Source organism: Dermacentor albipictus, chromosome 8, assembly GCF_038994185.2.
Source record: "Dermacentor albipictus isolate Rhodes 1998 colony chromosome 8, USDA_Dalb.pri_finalv2, whole genome shotgun sequence".
Lineage (NCBI taxonomy): Eukaryota > Metazoa > Arthropoda > Arachnida > Ixodida > Ixodidae > Dermacentor > Dermacentor albipictus.
The window spans coordinates 28,478,859-28,493,932 of NC_091828.1; the positions used below are offsets into that span (position 1 = coordinate 28,478,859).

The window sequence follows — 15,074 nt, forward strand, 5'->3', positions numbered from 1 at the left end:
GAAGTAGTCCACGTTGTGGGGACTTAAGCCGTTCTACCAGCGCTAATGAATTTTGGGACTTTGCGTAGCTGACATTTGGACTTACTTTTTTGGACTGTGTTACTTTGCACTTTGTTTTTTTTGTAAGTGTTGCCTGGTGTTTCCCTTTCCTAGCTGTTATGCTTGTAGCATCGGCACGATGCTTACTTAAAGGGGGGGGGGCATTGACACTTGGACTTATCTATCTTTTTCGGGTGAGTGCTTTTCACGGTCCAACAAATGTTATCGCTCTGCGCGGGACATGCCTGCATGTATCAGAAGTTTGTGGAATGTAATCGATTGTTCTGTTCGCTGTCTGTTGTCACCAAACCTTCTGTAATCTGACTGCATGTATGCGCGACGGGATTGGTATAGAACATTGTGGAAGACACGGGGTTACCAGCGATTACTCTGGAACGTTCGATGGCCCGTGTATAAAAGCTGACGCGCTTCATCGGCAGATAACATTTTCGCCGATCGCCGACTTCGTTCGCCGCTGTCGATGTTCTTTGAGCGTAGCTTGTTTTTGAGGGAACAGGTTCGCCCAATAAAACGCTAGTTTCATCATTGTCAGTCTTGTTGCTTTCTTCCCCGTCACTACTATATGACAATATCGCAATGCAATACACGCGCTATCATCTTCCACCTGCTGCAGTATTGCTTGTGTTAGCCTCCGAAATGAATCACAGACGCCACCGCTCTCAGAGTTTGTAGCCAGCGTGAAATCCGGCAGCAATCGCCTTTAACTGTTCTGCAATAGCACGATGGTGGAGCGTTAGACAGTGCATTGCACGTGACTCTAGCACAAAGGTTATATTTCCCGTGGAGGCGGTTTGGAGCACAAACAATCGAAACCACTAGGATCGAACCCTTTTACGCCACAAATTTAATTTGGTAGTATGGTCTGACGAACAGCCTGACGACAACAATGACAAAACAAAGAAATAAGCATGTAGATGAGGACGACTGTGAGCGTAACGGAGCGTACGGACGGCCAGCTGCACAAGGTCAACTCACCTTCAAGCGCACACCACTGCTGTCACGACTATTGTCCCATCAACGATTGAATGTTATCCCTGAAAAGCGATGGCGTCAGCTGTTCATGCTACGAACTAGTAACAGTAAGGTTGCAAACATTTTTACTGTTTGTGAGCAGCTGCAATCTTTACGTTGCAATATAACTGAACCGTGCTAATTAATAAGTGCAGGAGAAAGCCGTTCCGCACCACGTCACACGACCACAGTAAAGCACGCGAGCGCGCACATCAAGCCTGATATTCACATACAGTGACGTGTATTCGCGTCTGCTGCGTAGCGTAAGTACTGTGGCCGCCGCGAGGTGCCACGACGGCCCCGCCTGCCACTCAGTCTTACTTTATCGCCACCGGCTAACTGTACGGAGGACACGGAGAGCAAACGCGAAAGGTAAGTATCGTGCTCGGATGTCTACGCTCGTTGTACGTCTTCTTGAAGAAAGAAACCTCTGTGATATACAGGTATTGGAGGCACTACACTCCTTCAAAGGCGTTCTTGAGGCTTCACAGAAATGTGGTTCAGGGCCTATTCAAGTTAGTGTCACATAACCGAATCAATCAACATGCAAATTTTGCGCGAGGAACAGAAGCAACTAAACCATGACCTTGAATGAAACAGTAAAGGCTCAAGCGCGAACAGACATACCACAATGTGGATTATGGGATTCGTCCATGGCCACGCCTGGGATAGTCACCAAAAGAACGCACAAGGCGAGAGACCTCATGATGCAGGTGAACCGACTAGTGTGAGAGTCGAAGGCGAAAGGATGCTTTCCACGGCGACATTCATGTTATATATGTGTGGTAGCGTGATAGCGCTCATTGGGAAGCCGTTGCTGCCGGACGCGTCACTAAACGCATTATGTCGGAAAAAAAAAAGATCAAGAGAGAATGAGGAAAATGAGCTAAAATATACGAACTGGAGAGCTAGTATGACCTCGAATTGCAGTCTAACACAAAAAATGCTGCAGCGCATTTGCGCGACATGCATAAGGAAGCGTCATTCCAAGAGGGCTATCAATTGCAGAGCAAGTGCCTCGCGTCGTCTCCGTAGGCGTGATATCGAGAACACTTGCTTGCTTATTTCGTATTTGCCTGCTCACTGAACAGCCTACGAGAAAGCGTAGCTGTACGCAAAAATAAAGAAGCAAGTCAAGTGAACAACCTTTCGGGAGTGGGCTTAAAATGGAAAAAAAAATTGACAGACTGGAATCCTTCCTTTACCTCATTACGCTTGTGAGATAAAATATTTCAGCGCTACGGAGAAGGAAAAAGAATGTTTTATTATTATTATAGTCGTAGACTGGGATGTTTTTTATCATTACCGATTTATTTTGTTGTTCCTTTATTTATTTGCCTATTATGGATTGAGGATGTTGCCGAGAGGCACAAGTCGACACCCGCTTTTCTACAACTTTATTCCAATAGATGAAGAGATATTGTAATACGCCACTTAGCAGGAAGCGGTGTTGCATCGACAGCGGTTAAAATTTTCATCACGATAAAAATTGGAATATATGGCATAAAGTGGCTGCAATGGAATTGCGCACCTGCTTTGCGTACTCGGTGTATATTCGGGAAGTGCCGCAGCCTGCAAAGACAAGGCCAGGCGCATGCTTCGTTTCGAGAACCTACAGCGTTAGCTTTTACTTTGAGGAATGCACACACCAATATGCAGCAGACGGTGCGGGCATAGCAACAAAGCCTGACGCCAATTAAAGAAAGTGGGGTATGCACGAAGAAAACAAAGAAAGAGATGCGGCATGTTTATCGTACTCGTTGGAATCAACAAGAATATTTAGGTTGTGCTTGACGCTTCAGAACTACGCAAACAGAGCCACATACAGGGATATTTTTAGGGGTTGTAAAGATGATTATAAAAGCCGGTTCCTTAAAGGGAAGCTGAAGCGGTTTTCAATTTCCATGAATTGCTGGGATTGGGAAGAACAGACCTAATAATTGACGGTTCCAAAATTTTTTTCTTCGTTTTGTTAATATAAGGGGCGGAAATCGCTTTCTAAATCACCCCCGCGGACACGTCCCCATCGCTTCCCGGAGCGCCGGGTGAGGAGGTTACCAGAGGAGAGAACCGGCGAGAGTGACGTCACTGGCGGGGACCGAGCTGCCGGACCGGCGTGCTGGCATGCGCTGGCATGCCTCTTTCCGTCCTGCGCTTTACTGAACGACGCTACGAGAGATTTGCCGCCGCCGCCGCTCACGTTTGTTTTGCGATTTTCGTAAACTGTTCTTTCCTTCTGTGCTGCGTGAGTGCCTACAGCCAAGGGCGCCCAACATGCCCTCGTTCTGTGCAGCAATCGGCTGCGCGAACACACGCGGGCGAGACGATGTGGGGTTTCACAGGTTCCCGAAGCACAAGAAGCTTGCAGCGCAGTGCGGTGAGGAGCGATAAGTTCGTGCCGACGAAATCAACTGTGCTGTGCTCGGACCATTTCCGCGATAGCCGGATAGCCTTACGACAAATGCGGAAACGCGTTGTTGCTAGCGTTGCTATACTCCGTTTCATACATCAGGTGCAACGCCGTGGAGGCTTGAGATACTTCTTGCAGTGGCTGCGTTCGCACTTAGAAAAAGTTCGGTGTTTGTTGACCCGATTTTTGAGAAAACTTTTCATATATAAGCTCAGTTCTGAATGAAAAAAAAAGAATTTACCCATAGAAACAATCCGTGCACTTATACGGCTGCTAACACGTTCTTTTAAATCAATTTTCTTTTCGGCATTCTTTAATTGCAGCCCGTCGCGGCAGCTTCACGTGCATGCTCGCGCGAGCAAATGCCGCTGGCACGCTGCGAACCATAGACGGAAACGCGCGCAGTAATAAATTTTGGTAACCGGACTTCGTGCGTAGCTTCCACAGCGTTGCACCTGAGGTATAAATTGGAGTATAGGCTTGCCTAGTGACATTCGATGTACGGTTGCAGTTATCATGTTTACCACACGGCGGTGCTAAAACTGCCTAATATCTTTATGTCAACACTAGCGTGGAGCGCGCATACCGATTCTTGATCGAGCCACAATCGCAAAGTCGTCGAACCATATTCTGAATATTGCACATATGATCCCCCTGACCATCTCGATCTGGATGTGTATGATGAGCAACTTCCATGACTGTACCTCGCAGCACTGCATATGCGCGCTTTGAAACGCGGCACTTATGTTCGCGATCGTGTATCAACGCTCAGAAAACCACGGGACTTCAGACAAGCAGCGGCAAGGTGGTTGACATCGTGGAATTGTACCCATGTTTACAATCTAATGAGAAGTTAGTGCTTCGGCATTCTTCCAGCAGCAAGTTCCCAGTGACACTTTAGCGCATTTTTTCTCCCGTCATTGGAACGTGCAGCTACATGAAAAAAAAAAGCATACGTAACAGCTAAGATTTCCAGCGCGCGAGAAGGTGTACACATCGCTCTCGCTTTTGGCACACTCAACATCGTCGTTGCCGCCGTTGCCGCCATCGTTTTCCGTATCGGCTGTCGGTTCGAACATGTACGGCGGAAATACAAGCTGTCCGAGACAGCGAGAACGTTCCATAATGCTTACAACTCAGCTATGCAGCCAGAACAGAACAGCGTGCTACGCTCTCAAACGGCGGCGCCGACCGGCGACTGCCGCCACTGACGTCACAGCGGCTCCGACCAATCACGGGCAACAGCGGCGTTCGCGCGATACCTTGAGGCGCTGGTGCGCGTTTTCATGAAAAAACAGCCGCTTGCGCTTGTTTCCGCCCTTTTTGAACGAGATATTCGTGTTCAGGGGACTCAAAACTGTAGAATGCCGCAGAGAACTCATTTTTTTCGAAAAGTGTTTCAGCTTCCCTTTAAGTGCATGCGGTACTGTGTGCGAACTATGAGCCTTAAAGAAAATGCGCACGTTTTCTTTAAATCAAAGCTGTACCTAATACCGGAAAGAAAGTACACCGTCTACGTCGAATCAGTGTGGCGTGCGCAGGTAAACGGTTGCGCCAGAATTTTGTTGGCTGGTGTAGAGCCAAGGTAAACGCAAATTGCTTCACGGGCCCCAGTTTATCCCCTAGTGCCTGGTGTATGTCATGCTTGTGAGAGGAGAAATAAAAAAAAAATAAAGCCTGCTGCCATGGCAACGGTATTATTTATGCACGAGGGGTAGACGCCATCCCTCATGTCTTTAATGCGCTCAACGAGTGCGCGATTTGCTCGGTAGACGCAGAAGGAAACGAGCACGAGCTGTGCTTGTTGTTGCAGTCGCTTCTGTCCTGACAGCTGTCATTTTCGGCCAGTTTCTTTTTGTAATAACAATTTCTTTTTCTTGTGTGTGGTTCCACGTATTAAATGGCAGCAAACCTAAACGTAGACAAAGTTATACCTAGGTTATAATGAAACCTAGACGAGCTGAGGAAGGCAGTAAAGGAATGCAACGGAGAGAAAGTTCAAGGTTGTTTTTTTCTGGAAAGAGATGCACACCGAACGATAAGGAGTGAAAAAGGGGATGTGGTAAAAAACTGTTGGAAGCTATCTGCAATTCAAAGCGAACACTCTTGTTCCAGATGACCCTTTCGGAATCCGCAATTCCGTCACCCTGGTAGACGAACTACGACAAGGATTGCCAGAAGTCGCAAGAGCCTTTTTAGTTGACATAGAGGCCTTGTTATACTGTGCTCTCCAAAATGAACTTGTGGTCGTAGTTGTCACAGACCATATTGAGTCATCCGGTGAAATGTTCACCCAGACGCCATGTGGTGTAAGTGCAGGAATCTTTAAAAGAGTTCTAAGACAAGTACTTCTCTTAGCGCTCATTCAATTTCACGCTGAATTGATGAACAGAAAAAAGTTTTCCTCAGGTCCTGTTTAGAACAATTGCATTGTAATATCTTTTTAGCAAACTTTGGCAACAAGCTTAAGGAAAAAATAGACCATGAGCGCGTGCTTATATTATGTGGGTGCAATGACGATTTTATGATTAGGTGCAGAATTTTACCCTGCGAGCCTCTCTCAAATACATTGAAAAAAAAAACTGGCTGTGGCTTAGCTAAGGTTAAGCCCAGGATGCGAAGCATACTAGCCTTTATTTTAACGCGACAGTGTTAAGGAGCTCGTGTCGCAGAAAAGCCGGTGTCGTCGGCGTCGGCTCAGGCGTGCGGCGTTTGCTCAGGCGCACATTTCGTTGTCGTGCCGAACGCTGCGTTGCTCGACGCTCACCGCGTCCGATGCGGGGCGCGTAGTCGCTGCGCCGTAGCAAAGCCACCTAGAAACAGTCTCTGTAGCACGCCGCAACCTTCGCTTCTCATTCCAACGAGCAGCTCTGTCTCCAGGAGGCATCTCACCTCGTGATTGTCTAGCAGAGGCAAGCGCAGCTGCTTATACACCAGAACACCGTGAATGCAAAGGGCGCCGCCATATTGATGAGCGCCGGTCGCGCCATCTATCCCAAGCGCCGCGAAGTAGCAGGCCTGGGCTGCCACGCCGGGAGATGCGACCCGGCGCGAAAGCGAAACTTGGGCTTTTTTGCTGGGCGGAAGACGTGTTTCGCGTGTTTTCTAGCCTGTCATTTTCGCTGTCTGGATTCAATCAAACTTCAAGACCTCATGCAAGTCCGCAATGGCCACACTGAGTGCTGTGCAGACTGCAGAAGCGAATACATCGTGTAGGAACGCTATTACGTTTGTACAAACCGCGCGCTATATGCTAGAACACGTGTGAGCTTTTTGGCACGTAACCTGTGAAGGAATTTACAGCACTGTGTTGGTGCCATATATTATTAAAGCACGCAGAACACTGTCATCTGCACTTTCAGTTTGGTCTTGTTTGTCATGGTCTCTACTGGGTTGGCCGCGTTTGGCAACCAACTGGCGAGGTCGTTTGACTGCCTGGTTAGCAGACACCTGCCCTTCACCACCTGCACACTGAAGACAAAATAGATGTTATAGTAAGAAGGGCTGTAGTTCTTTCCCATGCCATCACTGTTGCGAAGATATAAAGTCCTCTCAAAATGAAATAGAAAATATACCAGGCCAATTGTATCGTACAACCACTTAAGAGTACAACATTCAGAACAAAAGCCTAGAGCACTCGAACAAGCAGCATATGATGCTAAACCTGCACTCATTGGAAAATGAGGTACTACAGTAGTTATAATGTTCAACTACATGTGCAGTCAAAGCCCGTATAACATGGCGAGCATGACAGATGCAGGTGTTGTACAGTTGCACAAACCATGACAGGGCGCGTAAAATTACCATCCCTACTTAAAGCTGCATCATCAGGACCCCTTTGGTACAAGACAACAACCGCACCTGCATTCCAAGAAATTAGCCCCACCAACTGCAGCTACCTGTTACCAGACCTGTTTCGCTTGTGCGAGGCCATCGGATTGTTGGCGCTCCCTTAGAAAAGAAAACAGTAAAAAAAAACTAGTGAGAACGATCAAGATTTTGTTACAAAATACAAGAATAATTAAGCACCTTATTTTCCTCGCCATATGAACGGAAATATTTTGCGCTTTGCCCCGCATAACAGCCCGCACGCAGTTTAGAGCTCAGGAGGCTCAAATGAATTCGTTACAAATGACACCTGCAACACCAGCTCGTAAAGGTAGGTGCGCTGCAAGAACACCTTCGGTGACGAGTAGTCGTCGTTTACGTTTTTGTGGACGCATGCTACGTGACGAGCAGACTTCGGTTTACTTTCATTAGCAATAACACTCACCAGCAAGGCCTACAACTTGTCGTTCACGCTTAATGGTCATTCCGTGCACCAGCTGCAAGTATCGCTAACCGCAAACTCAACTGTTCCGCTTAACCGTCGGGAGCTCTGCCTGAATGAAAACACGAAAAGGCTTGCCTTTTTGTTATAGCCAAGGCGAAGCACCGGCGCGGGATTCTGCTCTGTAGGCTTGTTGCCCAGAAAGTGCTCGGAGCAAACCTGCGTGTAACACGTATTACATTTGTAGGGCGCAAAGTTGAACGTGGCACCAAAATATACACAGATCGAATACTCACTCGTGCATTTTCACTGGGTTGGTAGTTCTTCCTATTCACTGCAGCTATCCACCGGTGGCGCAGCTTGGCATTCTTCGTTGCGGATGGAAATCGGCGCAGGCTGAAAACACCGCACCGGCACGATTCCCTACGTGTGTTGTGCTCTTCGCAAACAGCGCTAAGCAACCTGCTCCTTTTCCGCTGGTTGTTTTGGCATCCAAACACGACGCAATGATGCCCAGATGACTTCTACTTTGGATCCGTGTGAACGGGCACATCTCCGCACTTTAGAGCCCTAGAGCTGGCGCTTGCCATGTCTACTGGTCGCCGGCGAACACACTTTGGCAGCCCAGTACAAAATAGCGCCGGTCGACCGGGCAACCCGGGTGCGAGAGTATGCGTTCGGTTAGTCTGGGTGCGAGACTAGCGTGTTCTGGTCTATAGACGAGAAAACCATGGCCAGGCGGCGCTACTGCGCCGCCTCCTGACAGCGCCCCAATGTGGAAACACCAAGCAGCGCGGTCGCGTCGTGGCGTAGTCTCCGCTTCGTTTACGTTGTGCCGTCCGCGCTTTTCTTCGCTGCTCGTTCTCACGGCGCTCCGTTTTCGACGGCGGCAGATCGCCTGCTTGCTCAACAGCGATGCAATGATTGCCGTGCGGTTTCAGGAAGGATGCTGACGCCGACAGATTTTTTTCGTGGCGGCAACCTCACGATAGGGGAGCGTCTGCTTCCGAACGTGTACGGCGTTGAACAAATTGTGGACGGTGATGTGAGAGTGAAAGCCAAGTGCGTGTCACATGTGTCCGACAAGATCGTAGACGACGTCGAGTTACAGGTGCGCACCATGTTCAGAAATTTAGCCACTTTTATTTCAATTACAACATAAGTTACACTGACAGCAGGAACTTCTGTTGCCATACTACTTGATGACTGCAGATCCATTGGGCTGCTTCTAGATGGTTCCGTCACTTCACAAAGGCATGTTCTGGAGTCTGTTTCACACGTGTCTTGCTGCTACTCAAGAGCTGTGTCGCTGCAGTACGAAAGCACATGTCCCGGTGGTGCTGACTGCTGAGAAGACTGTTGTGATTGCCATTGGTCTGTTTGGCACCGCTTCCATCTGCATCGCATATAAATGAAACAGTATGCGTGCCTATTTGTTGTGGGGATTAAATTACTCCCAATAATATGTTTTCAAAGGTAACGTTCCTGTGATTGTGTGCATATATTATTCTACAAGAGTGGTACCACTACAAGTTATGATACTTGCACACTTATATACATAGAAAGCATGGGCAAACAACAAACATAACACGCATGTCTCGAGCGGCTGATTTCCGATCTGCCGCTTCCCGACGACCGCGGCTTGCATTAAATACGGTCTGCTACCACACAAAAGTAGCGCGCGGCCCCTTTCGTTACTTGCACAACTAGCAATTTAAGTTGCAGCGTTTGGAAAAGGGAAATAATTCTCTTGAGCTCGTCCATGCCGATCGCGCTGGAGGGAAGCCACAGTGCAATCAAATAAATTCGCGGATTCTAAGTGCCAAAACCATGCCAAAACCACGAAATCATTATGAGGCCCGCTGTAATGGGGAGTCTCAGGAATAATTTTAACCTCTGGGGTTTCTTTAACGTGCACAAAAATCAAAGCACGCGGTAACAAGGGTGTTCTTGCATTTTGTCCCTTTCGAAATGTGGCCGCCGTGGCTGGGAATCGAGCACGCGTCGTAGAGCTCAGCGGCGCAACACGCATGCATTTACCACTAACAAACGGCGGATGCCACCACAATTTAACAGCGCGACACGACTAAACAAACGGCCGTGCACTAAAAACAGGCATACGACTATTCCGCTTTCAAGATATTACACGCGAATGCGAAACTGTGAGACTTGACTCGGCCGCGCACTGCAGTTATCCATGCTTGTCGTCTGTCATTCTCGTACCACTTCCCAGGAAATCTGTAGAACTTCACGGGCTGCGTAGGACCTTTCGTGTTTTCGAGGCTGCTGTGGCAATCGACAACACATCAGTATTACGTGCCACCTCTCCTGGCTAATGAGGTCGCACTCGGCATCGCAAAAACCACGCGCACGAGCGCTCCCGCCGTACAGAACACGGGCGCACGCCAGCGCAGCGACGACCCTCGAAACTTCCATCGGTCCGCTAGGGGAGCATTCGGCGCTGGTGCCGCGCTGGCAAACTTTAGGTTGCCTCGTCTATATACCGCCGCGACGCCGCGAGCGACGGCGCGAGTTGGAGCCCCGTTTCTCCTCTGTCGTACGTGACGTCACGGTGTCACGTGGTATTGAAGGCGACACCGCCGCGCCTGAGGAGCTGGGTTGAGCTCTAGTAATATGCTTCGCATAAAAACTCTTCAAAACTTTAAAGCAACTCCGCTGTCTTGCGACTTACCTCCGCACGCAAAATGGCACCGTGTGTCTCGCGCTTAGAGCGGTCATTCGTTACTATTTGGGACCGGTCGCTCTGTGGCCAACTTGGTCGGCCTGGGACCTGCAGGACAAGACAGGCAGAGCGCCAGTCCCTTTGAGCTGGTCTTCTGCTTCCTCGTCTGCTACCGGTGCTCCTGCATGTGTGCCTCTTTCATTCCACTATTCATTTCTTGCCTTACATGAAGGCCCTAGAGCTGTAAACTCTAGAAAATATTGTGACAAGCTTCAAATCGCCATTAATAGTTCATTAGAAAAGCTATAACTATGTTTACATATGTAGGCCCACATCTTTACGTTGACTTTATTGCCTTAACAGTACTGCAAGATAGTGGCGAGTGTCGATTGGAACTTGCAGAACTGATAGAAGCCATAGATCCAAGGGCTGTCTGCTGGCACAGTTAGACTACCGTCATGCTCGTTGAGGTCAAGTCGTTGCGCTGAGGTTGGCTTCACTGGAGCTCTAACCTAGTCACCATGCTGTAAAAGCGTGCCGAAGAACCAGTATCCGTTCATGGTTTAGTGGAACCGACCAGACCAGGATGGAGATGCCAGTGTGAGCGGAGTTGATGAGTTGACGAAGGCCGAACCCACTACGCATTCGCTCCTAGGCTCTTTCTCAGTGGAATGACACAAGCAATTCTGGATGATTGGCCATGATTGGGGAAGAAGGATGGCTCGGGAAAATAAGATGTTTAGAAAAGTAAATGATAAATCGCAAATGAAAATTGCGATATCTCGTTGGAATCGAAACGGGGCTGTCTTCATCGTCGGCAGCGCTCTGGCTGACAGTCACGTCACCGCAATGCCATAAACAGCAGGCGTCAAGTCGCTGAGGGCATTAGAGCCGTAGCTTGGAGACTGCGAGAACTCTAAAGCTTACAGTTGGGTCTTCAAATCTACAATTTCCTTGTGAAAACACCGTAGGTGCGGGAACTGCATAACCTCCGTCATACTTGTTGAAACGAGAACAAGTAACAAATAGTGATCAAAATTATTTGCATTCGGATTAGTACACTGGAGTAATGTCTCAAAAGAACAAAAGAAAAGCGAAGCAATACCAGCTGGTCTTGTTATCTAACGTACAATGAATATACCTTGCAATATTCGAACGCCTGTTGACGTCTTGTGCCACAAAGGTCTAGTTACTAATTATTTCTGTAAGTACCGTTACTTAAAGGAAAAGAAGGTGTTCACAGCGGTATGTGAGCCCCGACCGCCATTCATTTTTTTTGTTGTGAGCATTTAAATCACAGTCGTTCATCTGGGCTTGGCTGCACGCATGCTGCACTCCTAATTTGAGATACTGCTCTAGCTTGAGACAGTGCACTTAGAACCCAGCCACCGAGTCGGCCAAGGTACCACGCCGTCATCCCACCGGCGAGCGCATTTGAACTGTGGTGAGAATCTCCAGGTACGCGCTCAGTGCGCGCCCTGTAGGTACAGAGAATTATGAGGCTTCAAATTCACCAACTTCCATGATTTGGCCGAATGCGGCGAGTCACTTAATTGAACACAGCTGCGGTTATGTGCTCAATGTTTCAACTGGCTTATATGTATATTTGCTCTAACTAGCTAATGCAGAAAGAGCTTAGCGTCAAAGGATTTTGTTAAGTAAAGGGATTGGGTGTGTATTTGCAAGCCTCTTATTTGCTCTGACCTCAGTTTTCACCGTTGGGATACACTTTCGAATGGACCGCTGTTGCATGCCACGGTCATTTCGAGACAATATTCTCGACGTAATTTAGACGGACCTCGCTTGCCTGTTTGCAACAGTCAAACCTGCACAGCGACCGCTTGTGTAATTGTCGGAGCCGGCTGCACTGAGTGGTGGTGGCGGTATTGGAGGAGATTTCAGGGGAGAACCTCAGCTGCAGGAATAAAATGGAGGCTCATCAATGCAATATCTTATTGTGGCATTATACTTTTTTCTTGCTGAAAATTCTATAAGCTTCCTCAGTCTTTGGCGAGTGTTCCTGCAACGTCACATACGTTTTCTATGGGAATCAAGAATGAAGAAATAAAAAGAAGTTGTATATTGCCCAACACATCTCCATATTATTTTGACTGACAGGCCGCACCAAATATTCCATATTTTGCTTGGTGCGCGTGTTACTCTGATATCACAAGAAGTTGCGCTGCAAGACAGCGTCCGTTTGACTACGTTACCAGACGGTGATTCCCTGGGTGCCCGTTTAAGGTCAGCTCAGATAATAGACGCCAGCCACATCGTTATCCTGCGCAAGTTCAACGGTCCTGCACGAAATCCTTACATGGTTACTTACCATATAAGAAACAAAATAATAAAAAGAAACAAACCCAGAGTTTTCGACATTAGATCAATATAGTAATACTAGAGCACTGTATGACCGCGATCATCCTCGTGCGCGACCGATTGGGGAGCTGCGAACGACGCTCCTTTGACGTCAGACGGGCGACTCACCTTTGTCGTCTGCTACGCTCCGGCTAGAGCCGCTTCATTTTCAAGCGTTTGCTCGCGCTATAACTTCATAATCGCGTACCACAGCGCTCTCCAATTGCTCTTTGTACTTTTTCCTAGTGTTAGTTTTATTTTTGCTAGCATTAGGGGAAGACAATAAACCTCATATAATAAACGTACCTTCCACATAAACTAGCGATGCGATAGCCCAGCGACTATATGGCGTTGCGCTGCTAAGCTCGAGGTCGCTGAGTAGACCACTTCTGTGGCGGCCGCACATCAATGGGGGCGAAATGCAAACACGCTCGTGTGTACTTAGATTTAGGTGCGCGGCAAAAAAAGCCGCAAGGGGGTCAAAGTTATTCCGGGGCCGGTCCTCCACTACGCACTTGACAATCAATCCATAGGGTGGTTCTGGCACGCAAACTCGCAGAATTTATTTTTTACGCAATTCTTTTTTAACATGACGAAACCTCTCGCGATCAGATACAATCTGGTGACTTAGTCATAAAACACGGCGCTGAGATGGTAAGTGAAAGTCTACACAACCTTTGAAATGAAGCACGATAGCGGGGCTCATTCGCAAAATTTCGCGTTTAAGCAGCTTTGTAGTTGAATGTGAATTACGCAGCTCGCTCATAATGGCGGTCGCCTTGTGGTGCATATATAATTATTTTGTCTCAATCGTGACGTCTCGTTATTTTACTGAAAAATAATTTACCTTGAACATTACTGGTGCACCATGCGCTATTGTTCCCAATCGTCAAGCAGGCTTTGCACTATCTTCTTGCAAATAAAGCTCATTACCGCTTTCTAAGGCAGAAAAAATATTATGTTCTTAGTTTAGCATAATACTATTTATGATCAACGGACTTTCCGACTTGCGGCTGCCACTGGGCAGATTGATTTAACAGCTTAATAATAAAAAATATGATGTAAAAAAACTAAGAATAGCCTGTGAACATTTTGCCTTTATACGTGTGTCTTTCCCGCCCCCCACACCTTTTTTGCGTGTGTGCTTACTGCTCTATCCACTTATTCGGTCAAGTACAAGCAAAACTAAACTTATCAATTTTGTTGTTTTAGGTTTAAATTACTATTACCCGCCTAAAGAATAAACTGTATTGGAAACGGTGATCTAAGAAGCGGTCGCCTGTTTTTATTACGCGATAGCACGAATTCTCATCACTGCACGAATCTAGCCTAAGGAATCGGCACGGTGCTAGAAGAAAGGAATCGTCACGGTAGGATCCAAGAAAGAAAGTGCGATCCTGAGCCGACTAACATGCAGGGGCCAGCTGTGTCAGGGTGGAAGTAATGCATTTTAATTAAAACTTGTGCGAAGGTCAGTGCTGCAGCAAATGCTACGTAATTTAGTTTTGCACGATAATTTTGTCCGCCCTTCTGTTAGGCGTCCCAGACCACATTTTGATGCCACTCCGCTAAACAGTGCATGCATCAACGCAGCCCAGTAACGACCTAGCTTCCTGAGTATGGCATCAAACTTCTTTCGTGACATTGATCAAAAGTGAAAAATGGGCGAGTTTTGTCCTCTTTAGCCATGCTTCCATGATATGCTTAACGCGCTGTGCGGCAACGAAATCGGAATGTCTGTGGCAAACGCAGTGGGTGACCGAGCACACAGCACGCGCTGAACAAACGCACTATTGCAGAACAGGCACCGTAGCTGAAGGCCAAATGCCCCAGCTGATTGTCATAAGAGGGCCGCAAATGTTTAGGAGTGTTGCCGTGGAAACCGAACGGCAATGGCGAGAAGCTAACGCCGTACACGCACGTATATATAGACACTGACGGCTGGCAGACGACTCCAGGATCAATCCACACTCAAAGTGGCGACGACGGCGACTCCGGCCGATTTGGCAGGAGTTAGTGTCCTAAAACACTGCCTACGTACTGGCCGAAAAACCTGCAGACGCGCATTTCAAAAACTCGAGCAAGGCAGGTCGGCCGACAGCTTCGAGTTGCATTCACGTAGCCAGCGAGCACGCGCGGGGCTCGGCAGCGTGATCCCCCCCACTGACGCCACACGTGAGAGGGCGCCACTCGGGGACGTCTGGGCTAACACTATAGCCCTTTACTATACACACCTATTGTAGATTGTTTGCTGTGAAGGTGGAGCTTAAGAGAAATGACAA

At 47.9% G+C, this 15,074-nt stretch overlaps 1 protein-coding gene and 1 long non-coding RNA gene across 2 annotated transcripts in view; both read right to left on the minus strand.

Moving 5' to 3' along the window:
- LOC135905265 (uncharacterized) overlaps positions 1-1,822 on the minus strand; it is a 32,301-nt gene extending 30,479 nt beyond the window's left edge. Inside the window, exon 1 of the mRNA XM_065436284.1 lies at positions 1,699-1,822. Coding sequence (XP_065292356.1) covers positions 1,699-1,777 — 79 coding nt within the window. The 5' untranslated portion in view covers positions 1,778-1,822. The remainder of the gene's footprint in view (positions 1-1,698) is intronic.
- A 4,791-nt stretch (positions 1,823-6,613) lies between these two features.
- Positions 6,614-8,218, minus strand: LOC139048400 (uncharacterized). The gene is made up of 3 exons (XR_011507663.1): positions 8,048-8,218; positions 7,890-7,970; positions 6,614-6,952 (listed from the first exon to the last, which is right to left on the minus strand). It is a non-coding gene; the product is annotated as an uncharacterized lncRNA (long non-coding RNA).
- Positions 8,219-15,074: the final 6,856 nt, after the last annotated feature.